Source organism: Cololabis saira, chromosome 1 (genome assembly GCF_033807715.1).
Source record: "Cololabis saira isolate AMF1-May2022 chromosome 1, fColSai1.1, whole genome shotgun sequence".
Lineage (NCBI taxonomy): Eukaryota > Metazoa > Chordata > Actinopteri > Beloniformes > Belonidae > Cololabis > Cololabis saira.
In genome coordinates, this window is record NC_084587.1 from 15059326 (window position 1) to 15072265 (window position 12940).

The 12940-nt window shown below is 43.2% G+C and overlaps 1 protein-coding gene across 2 annotated transcripts in view; it reads right to left on the bottom strand.

Annotated features, from left to right (window-relative positions):
- Nucleotides 1-12940, bottom strand: part of fam184b (family with sequence similarity 184 member B) — a 61435-nt gene that overhangs the window by 22851 nt on the left and 25644 nt on the right. For both annotated transcript variants that reach the window (XM_061707432.1, XM_061707353.1), the window contains exons 7-9: nt 12710-12817; nt 9096-9394; nt 112-262 (exon numbers count right to left, since the gene is read on the bottom strand). In XM_061707432.1, the coding sequence (XP_061563416.1) occupies nt 112-262; nt 9096-9394; nt 12710-12817 (558 nt within the window). The remainder of the gene's footprint in view (nt 1-111; nt 263-9095; nt 9395-12709; nt 12818-12940) is intronic.

The window sequence follows — 12940 nt, forward strand, 5'->3', positions numbered from 1 at the left end:
TAAATCGAAACTGACTTTTCTAATACTTCAGGGTTCATACTTCATGCAAACAAACAAAAAAGATGGATAAAATATCATATAGGAGTATTTTCAACGCAGACTGTGGCTCACCTGCGCCTGCAGCTCGCTCAGCTGGTCCTGCAGCTCGGACGTCTGCGTCTGCAGCTCCTGCTCCCGGTCCTGCCACCTCTGTTCGCTCTCGGCGACGGCGGCATTCATCTCTATTCTGAACTCGGCTCTGAGACGCTCTTCACACTCTGCCCTGGGGGCACAGATCACACCGAGGACCGAGACAGAGTTAACCTACATCCAACATCACCGCTTATGTCTTAGTAATGCGGAAATAAGTGGTTGCACTCTGTCTGTCTCATCGTTGCATCATTTCTTAATGTTGATTTCCTACATTTCTGGCCTAATAAGCATGACTGCAGCCTGATGACTTAAACCATGAGCATAAGTATGAAATCTTATTATTTTTAATAACATTTTTGAAAAGACATTAAGAATTCCTGTGTTGTATTTCTGGAGCAGAAACCTGCACATGCTGCAAGGTGTTGTGTGTGGGTGTTCACTGAATCGATTGTTGCCTTCTATTATTGGAGGGGAAGGTTATATTCATGGAACGACAAACCGAACCCAACACCTAAAACAGCATCAATCCTGCAGAGGATTCTCACCGTTACCAAACTAATCAAAGTTAAGGCGGAAGACTGAGCCTTTCACAGTGGATTACGTTCATCTGCGCAGCTAATTATCGTTCTTAGGAAAGAAAATCACAGTTGACCAAGTCGGCATCAGGACCTCAGACCATGAGGAAAAAATCAAGATTGTTGCATCTGTAGTTATAAAGGGCCAATCCCAATACTCCCCCTACTTTCTTCCACTAGCAGTCCCTCACTACCACTACCCCTAAAAAAGAAGCCACAGATTTTAGGGCACTTGAAATCTTCCCAGGGGCCTGTACCAATACACCCACTACTTCTACTTTCAGCACCACCACTAAAATCTGGAAGCTGAGAGCCAAAAGCTGTTAATATGCCACTTTATTAAGTTTTAATATTTTTTCAGGCGTAAAAGTAACCGTTAAGATCCCCAACCTGGGCTCAGTTTATCAAAATAAAGCCTTGATCTGATGTTTTCGGCGATGAGAAGAGCCGCCGGCTCGGAGCAGCAGCAGCTCACAGCCGGGTCAACCTGCGCCGTCGTCCCGGGGAGAAACCTGCAGCTCTGTGGAGAATTACCGCTGGCTGAAATAAATAATTTAGGAAGATAAATGTTGGTTTAATAGATGAAATCTAACAGTTGTAGCTACGCCTGTTAAGAAATTTGCTCCGAAAATTTCGGGATTTCTGCCTGCCTGCCGGCTCAGGAGCTGATTTATGGGTCCGCGTTAAATCGACACAGAGCCTACGGCGTAGGGTACGACGTACGGCGCGCGTCGCCGCGTAACCTACGCCGTAGGCTCTGCGTTGGTGTAACGCGGAACCATAAATCAGTCTTTATTCTGGCGAGGTTTGAAAAAGACTTCGCAACAACGGGCAAACGAGTGATTGTGTACATTCACTGAGTGAATATTATGAAAGTAAAATATATATTTCTCGCTAGAAATGTAATCAAAACACATTTTTATGCAGAAACTAACTCAAAATATTGATTTTTTTCACTAAAAAATAAGAAATGTCCGCCATGTTTTTTTTTGATTCAGTCCGCAAATGATGACGAAAAGCATTGTGGGAAATTTTTCTGGCCCTAGTTATGCTAGTGTGGATCGGAAATCCCTTGATCCGTAGGGACAGATTCATAGCCACTACACTCGTTTTCTCCACTACCCCTAGGTGAAAAGAGGAATTGGGACACCACTACCCTCACGGGAACGCGCAAAATTTAGGGGTAGGGATGAAAATGAGGGGTAGAAGGCTTCCGGCTTAGCTGTACATGGGGTGAGACGTGATTAGCGGAGCTCCTGCAGAGTTAATTTTAATTCAACATTTATAGGCACTTTTTGCATCACTCCCACGGCTTTGGTTTTAACTAAATTATTTTCAACGCGGTTACTTCGACAACTTACCACGGAAATGCCTCCAAAGTCCATTAAAGCGGGGAATAACCCTCCAGCTAACCCGCGGCCTGCTGCTCATGCTGTCTCCTCGCCCCGCGGTGATTCTCCTCCTCCTGAGAGCACCTGCGCTGCGCAGGTTCCAGCTGCGGAGTTCAGCCGGCTTAAAACCGAACTCCTCTCCGCTCTCCGCAATGATGTTGCAGCTATATTTCGGTCAGAGCTTCAGGCAGCACTTACCGATAATTTAACGTCCATTAAGTCCGAGCTGCTTTCTCTTAAAGCCGATCTTTCTGGCAGTATTTCATCCATGAAGGCGGACGTCGCGGGTCTCGCGACCACGGTCGCTGGGATCGAGCTCTCGCTCTCAAGCTGCTCAGATGACATCGTTGCTCTCCAGAAAAAAGTGGAGCACTTGTCGAAAGAATATGTGAGGCTGGAGGACAGATGCGAGGATTTGGAGTCAAGGTCTCGTCGGCAGAACGTACGGATTATTGGCGTCCCGGAGGAGGATCCTGACTCTTCATCTGCAGCCGGTGTTTCCAGGCTATTGGCGGAAGCCTTCTCCCTCGACGCAGAGCCGGTGGTGGATAGAGCCCACCGCACCCTCATGCCGAGACCGAAGCCCGGGGAGCGGCCCCGCGCAATAGTGGCAAGGCTCCATTACTACACCGACTGCGCTGACATCCTGAGAAAGGCGAGAGAGCGGCAGCAGATCAAAGTCCGGGGTATGAGCATCTCCGTGTTCCCGGATCACACAGCCAAGACAGCGCGGGCGCGCGCTGCCTTTAATGACGTGCGCCGTCAGCTGCGGGAGATTGAAGGAGTCCGGTATGGATTGCTGTATCCCGCACGGCTGCGTGTAACCCATGACGGCCAGCAGCGGGACTTCACGTCGCCAGATGAAGCCCTGGCATTCATCAGGAAAATAAAAAAAGTGACTACCAGCTAGTTTTCTGGGACGATTTATCCAGCTTGATGTCCGTGCGGGACTTTGGCCCGGGGTGAGTGACTGAGTCAATTCAGAAAATGGGACTTTATGTCGTAATTTTTTATTTTTTATTTTTTATTTATTTATTAAATTTTTTTTCTTTTCTCTTCTAACTATCAATGGGAACAACACCGTTTTAAATTGATGGCCTAATCATTTCTCTGGTATGATGCCTTGATTAGAAAATATGCACACACCCCTGTCTTTGCTTAAATTGTGTGCATGTGTGTGCGTGTCTGTGTGGGTGTGTGAGTGCATATATGTATATATTATTGTTCTATAGGCCAAAGATCTCCTTAATTTACGTTTGTTGTTACCCTGACAAGACAGCGATCGTCAGAATGCCTCAGATTGATGGTTTCATATGCCTCATATTTTATTTTATTTTTTTTTTTAAGGTTTTAACTCTGCAGGAGCCAATTTTGTTTTTGTTTTTGTATTTAGCTTTATAGTCGAAAGCATCTCTTTTCGAGAATGGCTTCCTTTGAAGCCAGCACGGCTGTTTCCATCGTTTGGGGATGGGATCATCTAATGTGCGTTGGGTGGGTGGGCGGGGGTTATGGGATGTTGGCTTTTTGTCTCTGTAGGTATGTATATACTCCTGAGTTTTGTTTGTTTTGGTTTTCCCTTTTACCTCTTTTCCTTATATCTCCTCTGGTGGTGGGTGAGTCGGTCTTATTTTCTCTCAGAGAATGCCTATGAACGATCGTAATCTGCGCAAGCCTGATACTGGATCAAACATTACATTCACTAGCTGGAATGTGAAAGGTGTGAATAATCCAATTAAGCGATCAAAGATTTTTTCACATTTGAAACGCCTGGACACTGACATAGCTTTCCTTCAGGAAACTCATTTGCGAAATAAAGATCATTTCAGACTCAAACGAGCTTGGGTGGGTGATATTTTTCATTCAAATTTTGATTCTAGGTCCAGAGGAGTAGCAATTTTGATCAACAAAAGAGTCAATTTCTCCGTCTCCAGGACAATATCCGATAAGAATGGTAGATATCTTATTGTTGCGGGCACTCTATACTGTAACCCTGTATTGTTGGTGAATATATATGCCCCTAATTTTGATGACCCCAATTTTACGGATAGGCTGTTTGGCAACCTCCCTTTCTTAAATACGCATATTACAATACTGGGCGGTGATCTGAATTGTGTTATTAATCCTTCTTTGGACCGTTCGAATCCTCGTACTTTGACTCAATCCTCTATGTCAAAATCTATTACCGATTTTACAGTCAAGAACGGGCTTGTTGATCCGTGGAGGGTCTCACATCCTGGAGATAAGGAATTCTCTTTTTTTTCACAAGTACATCAGTCATATTCACGTATTGACTATTTTTTTGTTGATGGCTCTCTTCTCCCCAAAGTTACTTCTGTCGTATACCACCCAATTGTTATTTCGGATCACGCCCCTCTAACTTTGAATATAACATGGTCTGAGCGCCCCCGTTTTTCTTCTCCCTGGAGGTTTAATCCATTGCTTTTATCCGACGATGCATTTAATGTTTCTATATCTGCTTCAATAGATGATTTCATTGCATTAAACAAAACAGATTCTACCAGTTTTTCGCTAGTATGGGAATCACTCAAAGCATATTTGCGAGGACAGATTATCTCTTATTCAGCATACGCCAGTAAAATCCGCAGGGCTAAATTACAGGAGCTCACATCTAAAATTCAGGACACAGACAGACTAAACTCAGTTAACCCGAGTCCGAGTTTACTGAAACAACGGCTTGATTTGCAGTCAAAATTCGATCTTATAGCGACAGCCGATTCTGAACGGCTCCTATTACGCGCTCATGCCAACTATTATGAACACGGCGATAAACCAAGCAGGTTATTGGCTCACCAATTAAAAAGGCAAGCAACGTCGAGACTTATTCCCAGCATTAGAGATTCTAATGGCACACTTACCACCGATCCAATCGCCATCAACACAATTTTTAAATCATACTACTCCTCTCTCTATGAGTCAGAATCTCCACTTGACACAGCAGAAATGACCTCCTTTCTTGATAATATCACTGTCCCTACTATTAATTTGGATGTGGCTAATGGCCTCGATGCTCCTTTCAGCTTGCAAGAAATTGCTGCCGCCATTGAAGCTACGCAAAGCAACAAGGCCCCTGGTCCCGATGGGTTCGGAGCTGAGTTTTTCAAAAAATTCAAAGACAAATTAGCCCCCCTTTTACTTTCAATGTACAATGAGTCCCTTGATCATGGCTCATTGCCTCCCTCTTTAATGCAGGCGTCTATTGCCCTCCTTTTGAAGAAGGACAAGGACCCTGAATCATGCACTTCTTATAGGCCCTTGTCTTTACTGAATGTAGATGTCAAAATTTTAGCCAAAGCACTAGCAATTCGTCTTGATAAGATCCTTCCTAGCATCATATCTGAGGAGCAGAATGGTTTCATCAAGGGACGCCAGCTCTTCTATAATGTTCGTACACTTCTTAATGTGATTCTCTCTAAAGATTCTTCTCCACTCCCTGAAGTTGTTATCGCAATTGATGCTGAGAAAGCTTTTGATCATGTCGAATTTAACTATCTTTTTGCAACACTTCATAAATTCGGATTTGGACACAGGTTTATATCGTGGATTAGACTTCTTTACACTTCCCCTCAGGCCAGCATTCACACCAATGACAACTACTCCACTTATTTTACATTATCACGTGGCACGAGACAGGGCTGCCCTCTCTCCCCTTTGCTATTCGCTCTATCCGTCGAACCACTTTCAATTGCTTTAAGAACTCTTCCTCTATTTCGCGGAGTCTCTAGGTCCAATGTGGAACTTAAATTGTCACTTTATGCAGACGACCTCCTTTTATATGTATCTGACCCTTTAACCAGCATCGCACCAATATTATCTCTGTTGAAGAATTATGGATCCTTCTCCGGCTATAAGGTCAATCTTCACAAGTGTGAATGCTTCCCCATAAACTCCTCTGCTTTACAACTCAAACAATCTGATATCCCCTTTAAACTCAGCCCGTCAGGCTTTAGATACTTAGGGATTAATGTGACCCGCACTCTGCCCTCTCTTTTCACCGCTAATTTTTCCTCACTGGTAACTCGAGTGAAGGCGGACTTACAGAGGTGGAACTCCCTACCATTGTCACTGATAGGAAGAATTAACACAGTGAAAATGACTGTATTGCCTAAATTTCTTTTTTTGTTCCAATGCACTCCTTTATTTCTACCAAAATCTTTTTTTAAATCACTTGACCAAATTGTTTCCAACTTTTTATGGGCCGGTAAGACACCCAGAGTGAGGTATTCGCTTCTCCAAAAATTTAAATTTAATGGGGGTCTAGCACTACCAAACTTTATGCTTTACTATTGGTCAGCGCATATTCACAAACTAATTTATTGGCTTCAGTCTCCTGAGTTATTATGGTGCAGATTGGAGGCTCAGTCACTCTCTTCATCCTCTGTAACGGCCCTACTCTCCTCCTCTTTACCATTGAATCCCTCTAAGTTTACAAATAGCCCTGTGGTGCTTTCCTCCCTTAAGATTTGGTCACAGTTTAGGCGCCACTTTAAATTTGCTTCTCCATCCATCTATACACCTGTTACTAAGAATCATCTGTTCCCTCCATCACTAGTAGACACCACTTTTATGATTTGGTACAACCGGGGCATTAAGCACTTCAGGGATCTATATAAGGATGGTATCTTTTCCACATTTTCAGATCTGAGGTCAAAGTTCAATTTGCCTGCCTCCCATTTGTTTCGCTACTTCCAGCTTCGACACTGCGCCTCTGCTCTGTTTCCATGCTTCCCTTCCCTTCCTGCTAACCAACCGTGGGATGATCTTCTAACAATGAAACTCAGTCAAAAGTCTCTGATATCTAAGATATATGCACTGTGTATGACATTTGATGATCATTCTGTAGATAAAGCTCGGGAGGGTTGGGGACGAGAGTTGGGCCTTGACTTCACAGGGGAGCTGTGGGATAAAGCTATCCGTAGCATACGATCTAGCACGCCTTGCGCTAGATTTGAACTTATTCAATTTAAGGTGCTGCATAGAGCCCACCTATCAAAATCCCGATTATCGGAAATATATCCGAATGTTGCAGACCTATGCGACAGATGCCAGGGTTCTCCATGCAATTTAAGTCATATGTTTTTCTCCTGTCCTAGGTTACAGAAATTTTGGAGTGATTATTCTGTGATCACGTCTAAAGTTCTGGGTAAAAAAGTTGTTATGGCCCCCCTCTTAGCAATATTCGGACTCACTGTTGACTCCTCACATATCAGCCCCACACAGTCAGAAGTATTGGCTTTCACATCCCTTTTAGCAAGACGTCGTATCTTACTTCTATGGAAATCCCCCAAGTCCCCGTCTATTTCTATTTGGCTTAGTGATGTTATGTTTTTTCTTAAATTGGAGAAGGTGAGATACACTTTAAAAGGCAACGCAGCTAAATTCGTTCGCAAATGGCAATCTTTCATAGACCACTTTACCGCGTTGAAGACTCTACCCACCGACTGACCCCCCCCTCCCTTAATTTTCTTTTCATCTCCTTAATTTGTTTTTTTTTATGTTTTATTTATTTCCAGTTAATGGGATATCACTTATGGGCATCTACATTCACCACTGCATTTGTTTTTTGTATGCATTTTTGCTCATACATTACTTTCCTCCTTTGATCATTTCTTGCTCATCTGTTTATTTATTATTTAACGCTACAGAGACTCTGTTCCTTAGTTAGGTTTTGTGTGTTTTAAAAAAAAAAAAAAAAAAAGGAGACAATGTATAATGCGTGTGTTTGACTACAGATTTCCATGTTTTCATTGTATGTTGTTTCCTATAAAAAGATCAATAAAAAAAAAAGAAAATGAGGGGTAGTGGGAGTATTGGGACAGGGCCAAAGTTCCCATTTGCCATTGGTTCATCACGGGTAGAATCAGCTGTTGCAACCAGCATTAGCAAAAAGTTGTAAACACTGGTGAGAAGAAGCCCATAGAAGCAACAGTTCATTGTTGTGGTTTCAAAAAACAAGAACAAAACATAAAGACGTAGAGCGGCATCAAAGCTTAAGGTTTGGCCAATTTAAATGTGTTATAAGGAGGGATTTTGTTCTCTTGTAACGGGTGGTGGCTGCTGTGTTACTTCCTGCCTGTGATGCAGCGTTTCACCAGCCTGGGGACAGCTTAACTCGTGATGACATTGTACCTCAAAGAGACACTGGTACCAGCTGTCCACAGACAAACTCTGCTGATGAAGGAAACCTTTGAATTTAAAGGAGCATGAGGCAGGATTGAGGCAGGATTTATGAAAGAAATTTGTATACGTTTTAAGCTTTCTAGTAATAATGTCAGATGAAGCGTTCCAAACCAAAAAGAATGAGTCCTCTAGTGTATCTCTCCTTTGCCTTGAACAGGCTGTGTGCTGCAAAATGTGCTGCAATTCGGGGCCCGAATTTCCCGCGCCGTCCTGCGGATGTGACGTCACATGACGCTGCATGCACGTTCTCCCTGTTCTCCCGTGCCGGCTTCACTGTTGGCTGCAGTACCCCCGACGGCCGTCGTGGCGAAGGGTGGCGCTAGAGAGTCTCATTTCTTAAAAGGAGCCTCATGCTCCTTTAATAAGTAAATTGCCATTAAAGTTTGCTCTGTGCGTGTTACTGTGAGCCCTCCCAGTAAAAAAAACCCAGTAAATGCTGTAATTACTATTCATTATTCATTATTTACCACAGTGGTTAGTAGGTTGAGTAAACCGTATTCGACAGGTGCCAGGATCTTATTTACAACCCTGCTCGTCATGCAGTAATAATGTGCTTTAAGGGTTGTTACTGATCGTACAGGGGTGTGGTAATGTAGTTGTGGCATTTTGACCTAATAATGTGACAAGTATTTCAGTAGGACCTCAGGAAAACTAGTTATTGGGTATCCTACCAAAACACATTTCACATCTGGAAATCTTCAACACTGATCATTTTGGTGAAAGGCAAAGAGATTATAAACTAGATCAGTTGAGGTCTTGTAATCTAAGACTAAGCGTTGGTTCCTCTTTGGGCGGCTACCTGATCCGGTCCTCCACGTGCCGCTGACTCTGCTCCAGAAGACTCCTCTCCGTGTTCATCCGGCTCTGTTCCAGGATTTTCTCCTCCAGTCGATGCTTGTCAGCCTTCAGCGACGCGAGCTCTCTCTGCTGCCTGTCTCGCTGCCTGTCGGCCTCCCCTTGAACCCGGCCCAGCCGACTCTGAACCTGCTGGAGCTCCTCCTGCAGACGGGAGCACTGCGGCCCGCACGAGTGCGGCGCGTCGGGGGCCGCCTTGTCCTTACCGTCGTTCCGTTGGATGGCCGCCTCCAGCCGCCGGATCTGAGAGCACAGAAAACACTCCTCTTCATCTCTGAATCCCACGGCTGTTATGGTGAATATTAGGGATGGGCGGTATGGACTAAAAAATGTATCACGATCATTTCTGGCATTTATCCCGATAACGATAAAAATGACGATAAAAAAAATACCAATTCAACTCCACCTTTTTAACTATAAATCTACCACCACATTCAGTTTTTGGAGCCCCCAAAACACTGCTCTAAAAGATACTAAATGCTACTGAATGTCATCAATGGGAATTTATCGTTTCTTTCTTTCTTTCTTTCTTTCTTTCTTTCTTTCTTTCTTTCTTTCTTTCTGGCTCATTTCTATCTTTCTTTTTTTTCTTTCTTGCTCATATCTTTCTTTCTTTCTTTCTTTCTTTCTTTCTTTCTTTCTTTCTTTCTTTCTTTCTTTCTTTCTTTCTCATATCTTTCTTTCTTTCTTTCTTTCTTTCTTTCTGGCTCATTTCTATCTTTCTTTCTTTCTTTCTGGCTCATTTCTTTCTTTTTTCTTTCTTTCTTTCTCTCTTTCTTTCTTTCTTTCTGGCTCATTTCTTTCTGGCTCATTTCTTTCACATCAAAATGTCATTTTTAACACATCTCACATCAAAATGTCATTTTTAACACATCTGGACAGTTGCTTTTACCCGAGGAAACACTGGAGAGTTTTGCCCTGGTTGATGCGAGGACACTTGGTCGAGTTTTCTCCCAGGTAAACCCAACAACCTGCCTTTTAGATCCCATTCCCACATCACTTTTAAAGACATTTTATGAATTCTTTGAGGAACATATTTTAAATATAGTAAATTACTCTCTTCAGACGGGTGTCTTCCCTGCCGCCTTTAAAATGGCGGTGGTGAAGCCCCTTCTGAAGAAGAGTAATTTAGATCACAGCATTTTTAATAACTACAGACCTGTATCCAACTTACCCTTTTTAAGTAAGATTTTAGAAAAGCTGGTTTTTAACCAAGTAAATTATTTTTTAATAAGAAACAATATTTCAGAGAAATTTCAGTCTGGCTTTAGGATGAACCACAGCACCGAGACAGCCCTTTTAAAGATTTTAAATGACATCAGGTGCAATTTAGATAACCGCAAACTGACAGTCTTGGTTCTACTGGATCTTAGTGCCGCCTTCGATACAGTAGACCATCACATTTTATTAAACAGACTGAAGCACCTGGTGGGCCTCTCTGGTGCTGTTTTTAACTGGTTCCGCTCCTATCTCACAGATCGATCTTTCTTTGTAAGTTTGGATACATGTTCCTCCAGAATGCATGAAATTAAGTGTGGGGTCCCCCAAGGGTCAATTTTAGGTCCGCTTCTTTTTAACCTTTACATGCTTCCCTTGGGGGACGTCATCAGGAGACACGGCATCAGCTTCCACAGTTACGCTGACGACACACAGCTGTACATCGCCGTGTCTCCTGATGACACAGGGCCACTTGATGCCCTTTTTAACTGTATTTTAGATATTAAGTCATGGATGGCAGATAATTTCCTACAGCTCAACCAGGACAAAACAGAGGTTTTAGTTATTGGTCCTGAAGGCCAGAGAGAGAAACTTTTACCAAAACTACAAGATTTTAAACCTTCGCAACGTGTAAAGAACCTGGGTGTTATTTTTGACTCTGAGCTCACTTTTATTCCACACATAAAGAATATTACGAAAATAGGTTTTTACCATCTTAAGAATATAGCCAGAGTCCGCCCGTTTCTCTCTCAGGCCAGCACGGAGGTGCTGATGCATGCTTTTATCTCTAGTCGTTTAGATTATTGTAATGCCCTGCTCTCTGGTCTTCCTAAAAAGAGTATTAAGAACTTACAATTACTACAGAACTCAGCCGCTCGCGTGCTGACGAGGACCAGAGGGCGGGAGCACATTACACCTGTTTTAAAATCGCTGCATTGGCTCCCCGTCCGTTTCAGGATTGATTTTAAGGTTCTTTTACTGGTTTTTAAGTGTCTTAACGGTCTTGGGCCATCTTATTTATCTGATCTGCTTTTACTGTATCAACCCTCACGGACCCTGAGGTCCTCTGGCACCGGCCTTTTAACCATTCCCCGAACCGGGACCAAAACCCACGGTGAGGCTGCATTCAGCCACTATGGCCCTTATTTATGGAACAGCCTGCCAGAGAACCTCAGGGCCGCAGAGAACGTTGATATTTTTAAAAGGAGGCTCAAGACACACCTTTTTAGCTTGGCTTTTATCTGATCTCATTTACCTAGTCTTTTCAGCTATTTATTGTATTTACTTCTTTAGCTTTTTTATTATCTTTAAACCTTTAATCCATTTTAGTGACTTTGTATTTTATGTTATTTATTATTCATCTTAAGTTTTGTATAGATTTCTCTAAAATTTTACACTTTTAGGCATTTCTTACTTTCTTTTAATCTTTTAGTTTTTAGCTCCAGTGTTTCCTCAGGGGGGTCGTTCACACTGGGAGGTGTGTCTGCTCCGCCCATGGGGGTGTTGTCATGGGGGTCCCTCAGGCCTGGGTAGCTGGGGGAGGGACTCCACCTTCTGTGTGGGGTCTGCCCCGGTCTGTCCGGGTTGGGGGGGTCTCTGTGGCGATGCTTCTGGTGGTCGTGGTCGGTGGAGCTTCTCAGTGTGGACGGCCACCCATAGGTAGTGTTTTCCTCACCTGGATCGTTAGTGCTAAGCCATGTCACCAGTCCACTTATTGTGTGTGTGTGTGTGGGTGTGGGCGTGTGAGTGTGTGCACATGTATATGAGTGTGAGTGAGTGTGTGTGTACGCGTGGGGGGTGGGGTCGTATGGAATGTTTTAAATTGTGTTTTTTATTGTTATTTTATTCTGCATGTAAAGCACCATGTGTTGCATTTTATATTGTATGATATGGCGCTATACAAATAAATAAAATTTAAGTTTAAGTTTAAGTTCTTTTTTCTTTCTTTCTTTCTTTCTTTCTTTCTGGCTCATTTCTTTCTTTCTGGCTCATTTCTTTCTTTCTTTCTTTCTTTCTTTCTGGCTCATTTCTATCTTTCTATCTATCTTTCTTTCTTTTCTGGCTCATTTCTTTCCTTCCTTCCTTCCCTCCCTCCCTCCCTCCCTCCCTCCCTCCCTTCCTTCCTTCCTTCCTTCCTTCCTTCCTTCCTTCACGTACGTTGTGCGTCGATTTAACGCAGAACTATAAATCAGCTTTACACAAAAACGTCATCAACGGGAATTTATCGTTTTTACCACGAGATGACAAATTCTTACCGTGGGGAATTTTTTTGACGGTATATCGTGAACGGTAAAATATCGCCCATTCCTAGTGAATATCTGTCAATGCTTTACTCCTCACCTCGGTGGTGGCATCCTTCAGCGACGTCCGCAGCTCCTCTCTTTCCTTCTCCAGCCCTCTGCGAAGCTCCTCGCCGGCCTTCCTCTCCTCCTCAGAACGCAAACACACCTTCAAGAATAATCAGCCTCATCAAACACTGTTAACAGAAAGGCAATTAATCCTTTTTAACGGCATCTGACCTTTCTGTCATTATCTTAATAAAAGACAGAGGTTAGAATTACTCACATCATG